This window comes from Phasianus colchicus, chromosome Z (assembly GCF_987193195.1).
Source record: "Phasianus colchicus chromosome Z, bPhaCol1.hap1.1, whole genome shotgun sequence".
NCBI classification, from domain to species: Eukaryota; Metazoa; Chordata; class Aves; order Galliformes; family Phasianidae; genus Phasianus; species Phasianus colchicus.
Genome location: NC_143476.1, coordinates 54671820 through 54689380, shown reverse-complemented (window position 1 = coordinate 54689380; position 17561 = coordinate 54671820). Strand labels below are relative to the sequence as shown.

The 17561-nt window shown below is 37.0% G+C and overlaps 1 protein-coding gene across 2 annotated transcripts in view; it reads left to right on the top strand.

Moving 5' to 3' along the window:
* The window catches only part of PCSK5 (proprotein convertase subtilisin/kexin type 5), a 263646-nt gene that overhangs the window by 183658 nt on the left and 62427 nt on the right, over window positions 1-17561 (top strand). Inside the window, exons 14-21 of one of the 2 annotated variants that reach the window (XM_090130932.1) lie at window positions 4131-4274; window positions 6083-6185; window positions 6727-6920; window positions 8877-8961; window positions 11548-11645; window positions 12170-12299; window positions 13624-13739; window positions 15191-17543. In XM_090130932.1, the coding sequence (XP_089987058.1) occupies window positions 4131-4274; window positions 6083-6185; window positions 6727-6920; window positions 8877-8961; window positions 11548-11645; window positions 12170-12299; window positions 13624-13739; window positions 15191-15306 (986 nt within the window). In that variant the 3' untranslated portion in view covers window positions 15307-17543. Of the gene's footprint in view, window positions 1-4130; window positions 4275-6082; window positions 6186-6726; window positions 6921-8876; window positions 8962-11547; window positions 11646-12169; window positions 12300-13623; window positions 13740-15190; window positions 17544-17561 lie in introns of those variants that run through there. The other variant, XM_090130933.1, reaches the window with a different exon arrangement.

Sequence of the window (17561 nt, the reverse complement as noted above, 5' to 3'; positions counted from 1 at the left end):
TTAATGCAGCAGATGGGCAGAGAGGCAATCTCTGTGCTTCTTAAAAAGTCTTTTTGCCTGTCTGGCCACCGAATCAAGTTCTCTTGTTGCTTTTCTCCGTTGTCTGCATATCCTGATTTTTTTTCAGAATGCTGAACTAGCAATCACAGCTCATTCCTTTGTGAAACCTGGTACGTAATATAGTGTGCAGCACTCAGTTCTGAAGACCAGCATAATCATTATTTTCAAGATTGTTCAGCAGCAAACAACTTCTTATTAAAGTTCATGAGGTCTCCAAGGTGGTTAATATTATATATTCAAGTGGTTAACTATAAGCACAGAGTTTTAAAAATCCTGATTATCATCCTTCAGAGCTCTGAAAGGAAATAACATTGTCAGTTCTGCAATATTAGCTTCATTTTATCTGCATCACTCTTTCCTCATCATGGCTTTACGTTGATGAAAGGTTCTTAGCAAAGTGTAATTAATTGCACAAGGAAATGCAGAGCAAAGTTTCCAGTACACTAAAAGGGACACTCATAAAAGGTATTTGGCAAAGTAGTCATAGACTGTATAGAACAAAACTCTACTGATTTTTTTTTTTTTTTTTTTTTTTTTTGGTACATCCAGATAATTTTAAGTGCTTTTGAATTTGATAGAAGAAACAGCAATGACATAATTCAATTGTCATAATTTACTAAAAGGAAAACAGACAAAAATCAGTTTTTCAACTCAGTTTAGTACTTAGTAATCCTAAAGCAACCGGAACCTCTGCAGCCTAAAGGACAAGTTAGGGTAGACATTTGTGCATACTGCAGAACCCAGTGGCTCATCCAGTGGGCATGAAGGAGAGCCAAAGAGCAACACACTTCAGCTATTGCCCTCTTTTCTGTGCCCTGGCATGCTCCCTACACTGAAACCTAGAACAGAGCCATTTTGAAAACTCTTCAGCTGGGCTATCCACCAGACATCTTTCATAGCCCTTTTATGTCACCAAATCACCACATACATTTCCAGCTTTATACTATTCCTGCATGCTTCTCTTTCATATGATTCACTGTATAGATCTTAATAATCTGTTGATTTCTATTCTTTGTATATAATCTTCTCAGTTCTATGGTGGCTAGTCATACAGAGCTGATCATTTTTTGCTTCAGCCTCTGGAAGAAAAGGGGATGTGGAGAAAAGTAAACCTTCCCAGCTGAGCTGAGGAAGAAAGCTCATATGCTCAAGGAATCATATAGGAGAATTTATTCTTTAGTTTCTTTTTACCACAATATAAATCACTTCTTTGGATCTTAGGTGTTTATATGCATTTGGATTTTGCAGGCTGTAGTCTGATGGTGAGTTTAAATCCTGGCTCACTGAACAGTATTTAGTAATACATCCCTCAGCTTTCTAGACTTATTCTTACCTCTTAATGAAATTTGTTCAGTAACATGTCAGTTCAGAAAGTTGTGAAAGTGCATGCTATATATTCAGCTGTTTAATCATGTTAGAGTTAGTCTATACACTATAACTTCCGTGCAATTTATGGTGCCTGTGTAGCCTGCAGTTTATCAGACTGATATCGCCATCATGCCTGTTTCTTGTTTCTTTGTGTGCATGTGTTTGTTTAACTATTGAAAGGTCTTATAATTAAGAGCTGAAGTATTCCTGTAATCAAATTGAGAACAAAAACCCAACATGTCATCATATCCCTGCCCTGACAAGGTAGTGCCACATCTGTTGCCTGTAGAGAATGGCAGGGTTCAGTTCATAAAGCAGTGCATGTGATTTCTGCATTTAATTCTGTAGAATTTATGGAAGTGGACTTGTGTTTGCTATGAAACACTGTGATATACCCTTTCTTTTGCACATATAACATGGGACCTCTGTAATGTACTAAATACAAGGAGGGTGAGGGATTATTCTAGCCAAGCAAAATGATGGAAGCAGCCAAAAATGGAGAAAGAAAGATTTTGGCATAAATGTGCACACTTTGTCCATTCATTATTAAAGAGAGTGTATGTATATATAATTGTTTATTGAAATATTTTCATTGTACAAATTAAACCTGCCTTGAGGCGGGCTTCATTTATTTGCTGGCAAGTCACATGAATTTTTTTTCCTTTTTATTTACTGAACCGTTCTTAAAAGGCAGCTAATCTCTTGACAGACCCTACATTATTCCTGTTGCTGCTCTTTTGCATTAGGTATAAGGTCAAAGCTCCAAACCTTCCTGCCAGTATGTTAGAACAAACCCTTCGAGTAAGTCTGGACACAACAATACTCTGTGCCCAAGAAGTATTGCCTGTGGTTATTTTTAGTGGGTCCTTGCAAATATTTTTTTGTAGTATTCCGTACTTTTACCAGTGTTCTGGAAGACATATAAAATCAACACTTTGAAACTTTAGTGATGATTGGAGCACAGTAAAGGGAAGGAGGAAAATTTAGAGTAACAAAGCAACACAAACAGTTTTCAGCTGCTTTCAATATATTATAATCAATATGCTGTAAAAGTGAGTTAAAATGCAGAAAGGACAGACAGCGTACATGGTGAAGCTATATTCACTCCAAGACAAATCATTTAAGAGAGCTGTTAGTATCTGTCAGATAGTGATCATTCTTTGGCAATAGGAGATTCTTTAGCATAGCTAGATCTGGATGAATTAGAGAGCTGGACAGTCACCCACCAGATGAAATTTAACAAGAGCAGGTGCCAGATTTTGCACCTGGAACATGTCAATTCTGGATATATGTACAGAGTGGGGAAAAACAGGCTGGAGAGCAGCCCTGTGGAATGGGGATCTGGGAGCTCTGGCTGACTGCGAGTGGAACACGAGCCAGCAGTGTGCCCTGGCAGCCCAAAGGGCCAACCGTACCTGGGGTGCAGCAGGCCCAGCACTGCCAGCGGGCGAGGGGAGGGGCTGTCTGCTCTGCTCTGTGCTGTGCGGTCTCACCTACAGCACTGGGTGCCACAATAAGAGAGGGACATAAAACCATTAGGGAGCATCCACAGGAGAGCTGCAAAGATGGTGAATTATCTGGAAGGCAGAATGTGTGAGGAGCAGCTGAGGTCTCTTCAATTTGCTCAGCCAAGAGAAGAGCAGGCTGAGGGGAGGCCTCATGATGGCATCCAAAAATAGAATCTGTCAAATTCAGAAAAAAAAATGCTCCCTGCTCCCCTTTTCTCTTGAATCTTCTGATGAGAACTGTACATTTCACAACCTGCTGCTTCAACATAGGTAAATGTAATCAAGAGACTGGGTTAAGACCAAAACTTAATTACCATGTTTTTGAGCCAGGATATAATTTTTTATCCATTGCTGCTCGAAGTGTTATTTCAGACCTGAGTCTTTTGCACTTTTCATGGAACTAATTTATTGGCAAATGTGGACAGGGAGGCGAAGTCTGAATATTTACACTTTACATTTTGACAGCTTGGACTCACGACTTGAAAAAAACACAACAACAGAACTTACATAAAAGTACTTAAATACTTCAGGCTGAAAAACATTTATTTTCTTCCATCGCTTAGATACTGAGAGGGTAAAAAATTGGTGATGAAGTCAGACAGTGAAGTGACGTATGTGCAAAATAACTAGGCCAAAGAAATAACAAATTATGCTTGTTTGGGAAGGGACATTGATATTCTACTATAGAGACTTTAAAAGAATTTGTTTCCTCTTTTTTTGTTGAGATGTATTCCATAAGGCAACGAAAAGTAGTCATGAGTAATAACTGACAAAATATAACCCTGTTCTTAAGTCAGAATTCTGAATACAGCTACTTAGCTGAGAGATATAATAATAACCGGACAATTCATTTTCTGAGGAAAAGTGAAATCTATAGCAGAAGCTCCTTGATGAATACAAGTTTTCCAAATAACTGTATGGATGGCCTAAGGTTTTTGTTTATGGTTTTTGTTGAGTTCCCCCATACAAAATTTTATTAGACTTACAAGAGGAGGGAGTGCAAAAAATAGTGTGCAAAATCTGGTTGAAAAAACTATGTTTTCTCAGTTTACAGTGAAACAGAGATCGCACTGCCAATATTAAACTAAGCAAAGTCTTCCATGCCTACTCAGAGTTCCTGTTCGCAGGTGATATATTTTGTAAGACAGAGAAAATATGAAATGATTTATAAAACTAGATTTTTAATACTTTTAGGCAAATTGAAAGAGTGGTCCTTAGTACTATATGGAACATCCATCCAGCCATACTCACCAAGAAATGACTTTCCAAAAGTGGAAAGAGTACGCTCCAGTCCAGTTGAAGATCCTACAGAAGATTATGGAACAGAAGATTATTCAGGTACGTACATTAATTTACTCTGTGCATTTACTGCCCTGAGACTCTGCATATATTAAACATCAGACTTTGTATTGTGAAATATGATCACACACTGTGAAGACTCCTGGCTTGCTTACTTAGTATCTGCTTTCTTCCATGTTTTGTCTCTTAGATCTTTTGCATTAGTTCAAGACTACGATGCTGATGCCATTGTAGGATCTGTGGCCTTCAGTCCCTGGGAAACAATTAGGCAGTACTGAAAGTTTCCAGAAACAAAAATAAAAATAGCCAAACAGAAATATATTTAATAAATTGAGCTTTTCTTGAATTTTCTCTGACTAGAACAGCAAGGCTGTATTTATATTTCATCTGATTAGTTAGAAGTGCAGTGGCAAAATTAATAACAATTATGCAGCATTTATGATATTTGTAAGTGGAAAAATCAATGCACTGAAGCTAGAACACAGTGTTGACAGAATGACTTTGCAAAAACAGTTTCATAAGGATATTCTTGGTATGGAAGTAGTGGGAGTTCAGAACAATTTGTTTCATAACTTAATGTTCTATGAGTTTTTAGACAGTTTCATATTTTTAAGCTCCGGTTAACATTCTCTGTAGAATGCACTACTTTTCATAAATATTTATATATATATATGCACAAATGTATATATGTATATTATATGTATATAAATGTATATTATGGAGAATTTTACCTTCTACATCTACATGTGTTGTTTCTTGTTTATCCCCATAAAAGTTTTTCAGTATTTTCATTAGGCTTAAAAGAGATTTTTTGTGCTGCATAAGTCAAGCTGGCAGTATTCCTGCATGTATTCCAACAGTGTCAGTACCTTTACCTAGATGATTAGTGCTGATGAATCTTAAGCATAACTCTTGCAAGCTAACAGCACATGTTCAACTTAGAAGTTTGTATTATTACAGTCTCCTGTCATAGTGTCTCAGACAAACAGTCCCTATTTTTGCTTGAGAACTGCTCAACCCCTTGTTTTGATAGATCACGAAATACTGCTGTCCCTGCTGTAAAGGTTACTAAGCTTTTGTTATATGAACTTGCTTTTGTTCAAGTTCACTTGATATTAAGAGTCATGTAAAGGTGTCTGGGAAGCTTAGAAGTTCATTTACATGGAGCAATGATCCTGACACAGTTGAGAGTTCACACATGTGCTTGTCCCCTACATAAAGGCAGGAAATGGTGGCTCTCTCATCCCCTAGCTGCTTGGAACTGTTCGGAAAGTGTAAACGTGACTGTGGATGAGATGAAGGACTTGCTAATAAGCAAAAGTTAGTCGAGGCTTTTGCAGCATGTAGCAGCACAAAGGGAGGTGAATCTGGCCGCTGGGGGTTAGATCACTTCTGCTGTGGTAGCCAGTTGGACCACCTCCCCATTTGTTGACTAAAATAGCTGGTGATTATGTTGACCTATTTATGATAAGCAGTGTTGCTAATCATTCCATATTATGAATTTCAGAAGTCTTTGCATGCTTCCAGATATAATTTAGATTGATTTGTTAGTCGTTAGAAAAGAGACTGTTTGGATCCAGAAATAGTATCTGATAGATTATACAGAGGATGCCATGGCTGTTAAAAATTATGTATCAGTGTGAACACATACTGAGGCCAGTGTCTGCAAAGATCTTCAAATATTAAAAAATTTCTCCTTTCGCTGTGATCAAATTACAGTTTGGACATAAGCTCAAATATACAAAAACACAGTAATTGTATTCTGTGTTAAAATAGTATATTTTGAGGGGTGCTAAGTACCAAAGGAGAACTTTTAATTCCTTTCCTGTGTTTTGCTTTTAATGCAGGTCCGTGCAATGCAGAATGCAGTAAAGTAGGGTGTGATGGGCCAGGACCAGATCACTGTACTGACTGTCTTCACTACTACTACAAATCCAAGAACAACACACGGTAAGACCAAAATTAAAAAAAAATCTTTGCTTCATAGATTCTTTAGTATGTATCTTAACTTCCTTTTTTCTTCTCTTTGCTGCAGTCGTGGATTATTTATTTTCCTCTGATTTTGACAAATTTTCTTAGGAGTTAAAAAAAACAACTGTTTAAGAATTTCAAGTACAGCACTCAAACACACTTCCCTGATTATTTCTTCCTTTTTTTTTTCGTGAGAGGTTATTTGTGTATAACTGTGATAGCAACTACAACTTCAGTGACTGTATTTGAATAAGATGGGAAAAGATGTAGATGGTCAAAAATTGTACAGTATGACTGTCTGTCGACGTGTTTGCCAGTTAGATAGCATATGCTGTAGGGAAAAAAAATGCAGAAACAGCCTGATGCAATGCTGTGGAGGGTTACATGATCATTAGAAAACACGTGATCATTACAAAAGCAGCAATGCTGAGAAATACTTCTGCTTTGCAGTCATGGTCCAGGAATGTGGTGGCAGGTTATTTCATTAACGACTCTGCCTTCTCTTCCCTGCTGTCTGCAGGATCTGTGTTTCGACCTGCCCACCTGGTCACTACAATGCAGACAAGAAACGCTGTAAAAAATGCTCACCCAATTGTGAAACCTGTGTTGGAGGCCATAGTGACCAGTGCATGACCTGTAAATCTGGCTACTACCTGAATGAAGTAACCAATAGCTGTATTACCACCTGCCCCGATGGGTTTTACCTGGATAAGAGTTAGTATTACTTACTATTTCTTTATTTTGGGCTACAGAATTTGATCTGGGGAGGCTGATGGAATACTGATAAGCAGGAAAAGTATGTTGAATGCATCTATCTCTTATCCTACTCCTCTTATTACACTATTGCAAGTGTGATCAAGAATCTACTCAGATATTAACCTTTCTTCATTTTAAAAATCATGCTTAGAGGCAGGATTTCATTTGTGTATGTGATTTGGAGCAGAATGAAGGTAGTCCACAGTCAGCTGCAGGATAGAGCAGTTACTGCTGCTCCAGAAAGGAAAAGCAGCATCCAGATTGTGAACACAAAGCATTCCAATTCCTCATTCTCCCATGCTGTGGGAATGCTGTAGAAGAGGCAGCTGAGAAACTGACCGTGGTTGCTGAATTGGATCTCTGAGAAAATTAGGCTCCTCAGGTGGAAAAGGTGGTTGCAACTAGTGTTTCAGGCAGGTTTCTGACATGTAATGATGTGATAACTCAAGAGAAGTAATTCTCTGCCACATGAGATGCAGGGCTTCCATTTCCTCCTGAGATTGCCCACTTTATTTCCAACTTCGTGTAGCAAAAATGGACATGTATTTAAACATAGGATTAAACTACATGAACTTCAGTTAGCTTTAGACACATGCTTAAAATATGAACATGTGCTCACAGTGCTTGATTCAACTGCAAGCCCTGAGCAAGGGTTGCTCCGAAAGTAATGCCTCCTTTCCTGTTATGTTGACCCACAATCTCAGAGGCAGAACATGTGGATAGTCTGAACATTCCCACCAATATTCCATTACATTTTGTTGTTGTGAGACAGATGACAACAGAGGGGCAGTCTGACAAAATGGCATCTGACATGGAACTGAGAATGAAGCAAAGGGAATTGAATTTCTCCATGCAGAAAAAGTTGCATCAGCTGACATTCATCGGTACTTGCTGAACATTTATGGAAACCAAACAGTAGATGTGAGCACAGTGAGGTGGTGGGTGGTGCATTTCAGCAGTGGCAACAGCAATGTGAAAGACAAGCGATGTTCTGGATGACCAAGCATCCATGCCATGAAATGAAGAGCATCTCGACCAGCTCATCTGTGTGAATCAGCTAATGGTAGTGACTGTGTTGAAAAATAGTATTTTGTAGCTGAGAATTTTCTCTATCAAATAGTGTTATTTGCTCTTTGTATCTGTTGTAGTTTCCATGGAAATAAATAGGAGGCATTACTTTCGGAGCGACCTACGTAGATACCTAACCTTTTACTCTCTGTGCCATGAAGCTGTCTGTTCATTTTTGAGGATTAGTAAATGCAGGTACTACTCTAATTTTTCCATTTGCCACTGTATGAGAACTACAGTGAAGGGATTTCCCTTCCACCCAACCAAGATGTGTAAATGAAAATTTACGAAAATGGGACCACCAGGTTTTTCTTCTCAGAGAGTTACATGGCACCGCATCTCAGAGACTTCTCTTAAAGTAGGGAGCTCTTGAGATGAAAAGGCAGATATTAGGTAAATTATGTCTCAACTTTGCTAAGATCAAAATTGTTTCTTTGAACAGCAATACGTGTAAGATAGGACAGACTATTTGCATGTAAGGTGTGAAAAGTAAATTGCAGGATAGTTTCTAGAACATATGGCAGCCATTACTGCTTGATCTGCTGTATGAAAAGCCAATTTAAGTCCACATTGTAAATAGTTAGTTTAAATATAAAGCATTTACAGAGATTTTTGAACAACCTCAGAATATGATATTTCTGTAGAGGCTTCAGATATAACATAATGAAGATAGTGTTTATGAATAGATTTGCTGAAGGAAAAACCTAAAGACAGAATTTAGACATTTTTGTTTGTCTTTCTAGTTTCAAGCTAGAAAACTGTAAGACACATAATAATATCTCCAGATAATTTTATAAAATATAACTGACCAAGGTTTTCTGGGCTGTTTTCTTTTTTTCTTTGTAGATAAGATTGTTTGCCGAAAATGCAGTGAAAACTGTAAGACATGTGTTGAATTCCAAATCTGCACAGAATGCAAACATGGGCTAAGGTAAGGAAAAGATGGCTGTCACTAAACGCAGTACCCAAAGAGGCTAATGAAACTGGACGTACAGTGAAGGATACTAGATAGCTATTCAACCTTGAATTGCCCCCATTTCATGTTTTCCATTGATGTTTAGGTTTTAAAATAGTATTTTATTGTGCAGCTTTTTGCCAGTTTGGCCAGCAAAGGGTTTTTAAAAGACCTTTCATTTCAGGTAAAATAAAAGCCACAGTCATGTAGAAAACTGGCTTCTGTACTTCTTTGACCTCCACTGTGGCAATCAAGGATTATTTTAGAGGTTGAGCTGATGAGTCATATTAATCTTTGATCCATTCCTGTGATAGTTAGAAACTATTTTCTTATCTTTATTGTGTTTCTTCATACATCCAGTCATTCACTTATCTCAAGTACCTCAGGCTCCATTCTGTTACGATATTCTGTGCACATTATTTTAAGCAGCAGTGGATATTTTTATTTCATAGGAGGACTTAATCATTCCTGAAACTGATAGGTAAAGCCCACAAAGCATCAGTATGTATTCCAGGCTCCTTTATGAATGAATGACCTTTTGATCTAAGCAGCTGAGGTCAAAAATCTTAAAAAGTCTGTGAAGGAGTATGTGCTGGCTTCATGCCATAAAAAATATGAACTCAGTATTCAGTAACTGTAGGGGTTCTTCTTTCAGAGTACAGTGTTCTGCAAATGTTTTGACATTGAGCTTTTACTTTTTGTCTAAGTGGAATTTTGTCTTTCAGGTAGTAAAAGTTGAAAGGTGTTTGTTTACAGGACATGAAGAGCTAGATTCTTCTACGTTTTGTAAAGGATTTTTCATTTCTATATATTACATTTCTATTTTTCAAGTGCCTGCACAATTTTTATTACAAATATATCTTTTCTATTAATAAATAAATAAAGGGACCTTTGAAGAGGAAGTGTGATCTAATGGGAAGGAAAGCATAGGATTGAATGTGGTCTGTTTACAGTTTCTGTGAAATATGAGTATCTGCTTCCCTTTTAAAATGTAATTAAATTTTCAATCTCAGTTAGAGTTTGAAAAATTTTAACAGACTCAGCATGACTTTCTATGTATCTGTGAAATCAATCTAGTAGGGTAGCGGTTCAGAAGTTCCTACAGTTGTCATATATGTCAGAATACCCACGACTGCATGCTTGTGACCTTATAGGACACAGTCTCTGTCATAGCTATGTCCACATTTCCTGTATTTCTCCAGAGCACAAACCTGACCACTGGAGAAAGACAAGTGTAATTTCTGAGAGAAAGAAGGAGAAACAAATTTCTAAAAAGTAAATTACATTTAGCATTTACTTGGACAATATTAGCCAGCTGAGACTGGTTTTTTGTAATGTTTTCAAGGAACATCATCTGCATGGATGTGACAAATCAGAAATCAGTATCACTTCCAGGACATGCATTTTGTATTCCCTGGTGATTCAACGATTACTGCATTTTCTTGTCAAAGTTAGATCGGTGGACAGGACTTTGGGTGGGACTCAGGAGACCTGGATCCCAGTTCTGATCCTGCTACTGGCCCATTAACTAAACTCAGCAAATGATTAGTTCTCCCATCTGTAAAAACATGATAATGCTACCTGACTCATAAAGTACTTTGAGGTGTGTTGTTGGGCAAAAGCAGGTACTCTCATATCTGTTGAATTTTTTTTTTTTTTTTCTTTTGCTAAACTGGGACCATATCTACTCTTCAGAATTTCCAGTGGTGCTGAGCATGCAAAACTTTGTTGGTTTCAGTCTGGAAAACAGCATTAGCTCTCACTTAAGGTGATAGTCCCTGTAGCTGAAGAGCATTTTTTGAGAAAGAGTTCAGTCTGGTGAAAGCTGAGATTCTATTTAAGATGGTAGGCATGGCAGAGAAGTCCTAACTTAAAAAAAAAAAAAAAAAGCCCTATGTCAGCATTTAAAACATGACAGCATAAGTGCTGCTTAGAGCATAGGTAGCATGGAGATGTGTCTCTTCATGCTATTCCTTTTTCCTGTTAGTCAGTACTTTATGCTCCTGCTTAAAAGTGCCTGCAGGCCGAATATCTTTAGCTGTAATCTAGACAAATCTCCCACACCATGCAGAACTGGAGATTTCAAAGAAAACTGCTGTGTCAGAAAAGGGTGGCAGTTTCCTTCCTTGTCAATCTGCTCTTGACCTGTGCTGTAGCCAGTATCAGAAAATGCAGCTGGTCTTTCACATGAAGCATGAGGTCTTGTGTATTTTTTAAATGCAGTGATGTTGACCCTGTGCCAAATTCCTCATGGGTAATTGTGTTTTACATGCCTGAATTTTTAGGATAATGACATTGTTCATTTTTTTCTGTCCTCTCCTACTTGCTAGTATTTACATTAGTTTGTAAACAGCTCCTGTGTTTCACCATAGATGAAACTGTATTTAATTCCCTCCTGAAGTCATTTGCTGTCATTTATAAAATATGACCTGTGAAGGAAGCCAGTGAATCCTGATCTATGAGTTGCTGTTTTTTTAAAGGGAACTACTGATTTGTGAATGAGCTTGTCTGTTGTTCCTATTATCTACCTGAACACTGTGCTTTTTTTTCTTTTTGTAATAGTTTGCACGGCACAAAATGTGCTATCCGCTGTGAAGATGGAAAATACCATAATGGCAGGGAATGTGAACCATGTCACCGTTCATGTGCAACATGTGCAGGTATCTCACTGACATTTATTTGCATTATTTCCTTTACTCTCTATTTTTAGCTCTGATTTTATTTTACTATATCAAAATGTGACTGCTGACATGTAATCTCTGAATTCTTTTGATAGTTCTCTAACATATTATACATATGGCCAAACTCTTTCAGCTAACATAAAAATATAATTGAAAGTATGAATGCACTTTTTTTTTTTTTTTTCCTTTTATAATGCTCTTTCTAATTTCCTGCAATGTCTTCCATTTTCTTTCTGGATTGTAAGAATGATTTATAAATGTTGTGGCACTTGCAGAAATACCGACATCCATTTCTTTCAGAACAGAGATAGTGAAACTATGCAATACGGTTTCTTATAAACATACACCTATATAGTTTGATGGTACTCTTTGAAAGAAGGTAAACAAGGCTATATATTGTCTCTAAAATGGCAGTAAGATTTTGCTACAGCTAGAGATATGGTGTCTGTTAGGCAATAGGGGGAACTAGCCAATAATAGAGTGTATTTTCTCTCTGATTTTAGGTGCTGGAGTAGATGCATGTATAAACTGCACACAGGGCTATTTTCTGGAAGATGGAAGGTGTGTGCAATCCTGCAGTACTGGTTACTACCTTGATCACTCTACTGAAAGTGGATACAAAAGCTGCAAAAGGTATGATCTGTGGTAATATATGTTTCTAATAATTAGCAGTATGTTAGGAATTACTGTGTTGAGAAAGATAATATTTATGAGAAGAGAAAAAAAAATACATATTCTAAACAAATGAAGTAAAAAGTGTTTTTTTTAATTTTGACTTACATTTATGTGGAACTTCTGAAAGTGTTTTTCTTGCACATGTATGTGTCTTTGACTTTAAAAAGCCTGTAGTGAGAGCCTGTAAATAAGCATAGAAATGCAGAATATACAAATCTGGCAGAAGATCTGTGTTTCTCAATAACAAACCAGAAAAAGGCAAAGTGGAAGAATCTTTTTAATAGCAAGTTAATTACTGTTGATGAGGACCATTTTAGTTCTTCAGCTACTAGACAGAAACACGGCATAAATATATTACAAGACTTGCTGTCCAGCATAGCTCATCTGCATGTAGCAGTGGGTGAATAAGCCCTGGAGAAGATTGTGCTGTGCAAAGAAGGTTGCTCAGAGCCCTACCCAGCCTGACGTGGAATGTCTTCAAGGATGGAGTATCCACTACTTCTCTGGGCAATCTGTTCTGGAGCTTCAGCACTCTTATAATAAAGAAACTTTTTCCTTATATCCAATCTAAATCTCCTCTCTTTTAGCTTGAAAACCATTTTCCCTCATCCTATCACAGCAGACGCTGCTAAAAAGTCTGTCTTCTTCATGGTTACAACTCTTCTTAAGATATTGAAAGGCCAATATCAGGTCATCCCAGAGCCTCCTCCAGGCTGAACAGCCCCAACTCACAGTGTGTTACGGTTTTCCAGTTTTCCACTCAAAAATAAAGAAATGAATAAATGAAATGAAATGAAATGAAATGAAATGAAATGAAATGAAATGAAATGAAATGAAATAAATAAAATAAAATAAAATAAAATAAAATAAAATAAAATAAAATAAAATAAAAGAATATACAGTCAAAATCTAAAGAAGTCAGAAAGGTGATGAAATCACCAGGCACAGGTCAGTCTTTTCCATCATATGGCTTTGAGTCCATCCCTTAGTGGCATATGGACATGTTGTCTGTTTAATACTTCTGTTTATTACTTTTTTATATAGTTCCAAAGAACTATGTATATGCAACTACTTACTAAAAAAAATATATGAACAGAACGTGGTTGGAGGAAAAAAAGCAGGACTGAGTTGTAGGGGAGGTTACTTTTTAAATTATTCTCATTGCTAGAGCAGCTGATACCTCTGGAAACAGCAAACAAACCCTTTACAATGCAGAAGGTTTCTCCTGGGTGCTCTTGCATTTGGCGAGGCCATAAGGCCAACCCCTACCACTGTCTTTCAGATGTGATGCCAGCTGTTTGGATTGCAGTGGTCAAGGAGACAGAAACTGTACGATCTGCCCAAGTGGTTATAACCTAGACTCTGGTGTCTGCGTAGTGGGAACAGTCTGCAAGGATGGTGAGTGCAGTTCCCTGAAAAGATCATTTTTACCCCTTTTGGTAGCTTTTCTTACATGTATTAGTTTGGTTTGGTTTCTTTTGTTATATTCTCTATTTTAGGGCTACATTACTTCTCATGTTTTTCAGATTTATGAAAAGGAGAAAACTACATAAGTAGTGTATTCATGGAATTAGTCACATACACAACTGATTTTTCCTAAAATAGTTTTCTCCCTACCTGCAGCAGCCTACTTTTGCTTCCTTACCTGTTTTTCAAAAATCATTGCTTTCAAAAGATTTTTATATGGGACCCTAGTGTACATGTATGCAATTGAATTGCATGTATGTGTTTCATCACTTTAATCTGTGGAAACGCTGGTAAGTAGAAAGGATGTTAAGTAATTGCAGTATTAGTTGAATTATGTGAAAAAGTAATGAGGAAAGAAAAGAATAGAGGGCACTCAGTTTGTTATGAAGATTTAAACTTCTTCCAGGTTCTCTGAGGCAACAAAGATATCATTCATATTGCATATGATTGGCTTAATTATTCACTAATATTCATTCCTTTCACACATCTCAATTACAGAGAGAGCACTCTGAGATAATGTTACTCTTCTATGAAAATGTTACTATGTTAATTACTTGTAGATAACAGCTCAAGAATTGCTGTCCAAGAGGAAGATCATACTGAAATAAAGCCCTGCATTAAGCAGTGTGAAAGATACCCACTATAAAATACAGTCTTACATGCATATACATATACATCAGTTTGGTCTTCATTATGGTAGGTTCGATTAGTTGTCCACATACACCTTCATCTAGGTACACATGCAGTTGCCCAGGACTGAGGACACTTCACCTCTGTCTCATCTGCCCGTTCTTGAGAGTGCAGTTGCAGTGCAGCACATGGGAATGTGGCGCAGGAGGCAACTGCAGTGGCATGCAACTGGATCCTACTGCATGGCATGTTCTCTCAGCAGTGTAGGTTAGCCAAGGAAGGGAGAGAAGTCTTTCCTCTGTTAAGTTACCAAACTGGAGGCTCTCATTCTACCGCCTGACAGTCAAACACTGGGCATGTGTTACTATGTAGGATTTGAATTTCTGCTGAGAATGTTTATTCTTTTTTCATGGTTTGTCTATTTTATTCTTTCGATTCATGAAAATCAAGAACAAATTCCTTTGCTGTAAATATCACTGTTTTCTAATCATTCTCTTTCTAATCTTTTTTTCTTTTTCACAAATGGATACCAATCATTCCCTGTCGGACCACACAAAATCTCTTCCTGAAAAATAAAATGCTGTTGACTGAAATTCCTTCTGATGGACCAAATTTCCTACTTGCTACCTGCTCCTGAATGGTCTCTTCAACCAAATCTACCTATCTGACCAATTAAACCTCCCTCCATTGTAAACACCATGCTCTCCAAACCTTCAACTTCCCCTTCTTCTCTTGCTGCTGCCCTCCGGAAGCCACGGAAGAGTCCTGGGCCGAGGGAGGATTCTGTATGCTGGTGAAAAAGAACAATCTCTGCCAGCGGAAAGTGCTCCAGCAACTGTGTTGCAGAACATGTACGCACAAGGGGTGAACTCACACCTCCCAGAGTCCTCCTGCTCCTGTAGACTTACAGATTAACACGTATTATTGAAAAGGAAAAAAAAAAAAGCCACCTCTCTCTCTCTCCCCCCTGTTTGTCTGGGGAGATGGTGAACTGTTTGTTGGAACTTAAATGGAAAACCTACAACACGCCTACCTTTCATAACTGGGTGTTTAGAGCTGAGCATCCAGGATCACAGAGTCAGTATTGTGTGACCAAAGCATTTGATGCCAAAACTAACGTTTAACTCATGATTTGATTTCCTGTCAACTATAGGATTATTCTGTTTTATGAAGGTCTTTATCTTTCCCTTTTTTTCCTGTTTGTTTCCCCTTCAGGATATTCAAAGAGTGTTTCAAGAATACACATACGTTTACATGGATTAAAACTAAACAATACAAAAAAGTTTGCATTAGTCTTTTTTGTGAATTGACAGGGGGAACTTCAGGAAATGAGTCCGTAAGGGAAACAGAAACATTGTCATCTGCAGGACTTAAGTTCTGTCCTTTTTGTACCAGTATTTAAAAAAGAAAAATGATCATTTCTGCACACAATTCTTTCCTACTTACTCTGCTGTGTGCTGTTTTTTTGTATCACATGCAGTGTGTATATATGTTTTGCCCAAAGTGGTTTTTTTGGTCATATAGATCTCATTTTTAGACAGCTAGCTTATTAACAGATATGCTAGGATTTTTATTTTATTTTTTTAAATTGTAAAAGCTATTTCAAATAAACTTAAAAAAAATTAAAAAAAAAAAACAAAAAACAAAAAACAAAAAAACATTGTTCCTGTTGTGAACAAGTTTAGAAGATACTACTCTTGGTTTGCATAAGCAAGAGTAATGTATACGTGGAAATTGAAAAGTTGCTAACATGTAAGGAGTATTCATAAATTATTGTTGTCTTGTAACGTTCACCAAAAAGGGGATATTATCATGCAAGTATGTGGGGATATTTTATAGTGCCCATACAGAAATGCCAGTGTGACTGTATGTGACAGAATGTGTTTACAGGACTGGATTTATAATTGAGCTTGTAACACTGTGCCAAATACATCTCCAAGAGTATTAACATATAGGGCAATAAATCAACTGTTTTCTTGGTGTAACAATCTTGTCTTGATGGGCCTGAATCTGCTTTTAACTGCTCCTAATACAAATTTCAGCAGGAACAATCCTGCTGAGGCCTATGAAGTTACCTCACTGCAAAACCATCCTGGAGTGGTGAGAGAGGCAGGTCTCTGTCTTGTCTCTATACCCAGGTACACAGTTGTTCGATATATATTCATCAGTTTCACCTAGCATGCTGTTTGGAAGCCATTCATTTTAGCAGAAAACAGTAAACACAACTTCAAAGATACTGTTTTGTGGGAAAAATACTTAAAACATGCAAAGTCTCTCTGTTATTTCTCCAGGACACACAAGCAGAAAATGTATTGCAGGTGTTTAAGCATGTAAATGTTAGAAAATAAAGAGAACCTCCTTTTTAAATACAACAATTATTGTGGAAATTTTACAAATTAATTAATAATATAGACCTATGCCCACTTTGCTAGAGAGCAGATAAATATTACAACCCACGTCTGGTTCTATATGACGAGGCCTGTGAAGCTCCTTTGGTGCCCATTACAGATTTCTTGCTAAACATGAAAAGTTATGAGAATTTAATTTGTACTAGTTTAACTACTAGTCTGTTTCTGCCTCATTTCTCAATATAACAATTTTAACTAGAACATAATGCTTTCAAAGTTTAAGTTAATATTATATATATATATTATATAAATATATATTCATAATTGAGATTTAATTATGTAATAGATTGTAAAGAGTTTGTTTGGGTACTTACAAATGCCTCTAACACTATTATAGAGAAAAACTTAATATCTTTGTTTTCTTAAAAAAAACAACAACCTGACACGTTGTTAATCCACATTCATTTTTACTGAAAAAATACTGTACATGTGTAAAATGTTCAGTTGTTATTTGTAAAATAGGGTAGTTCTGTTGTAATTGATATTGGCCAAAATCAATGTTATTCCATATTTTATTTTTTCTATTAAATTAACCTAACTTCTTGTTCCTTTGGTCTGGAAAAACATGTTGATAATCTATATGTAAAATATCTCTGTTGAAGGGCACAGGTAGCTTTATGATATAGATACAAATGCAAGTCATTGAAACAAACTGGAAGGGTAGAGATGTTTAACTTTTGTGTGTGTGTGTGTGTGTGTGGATTTAAGTGATGGA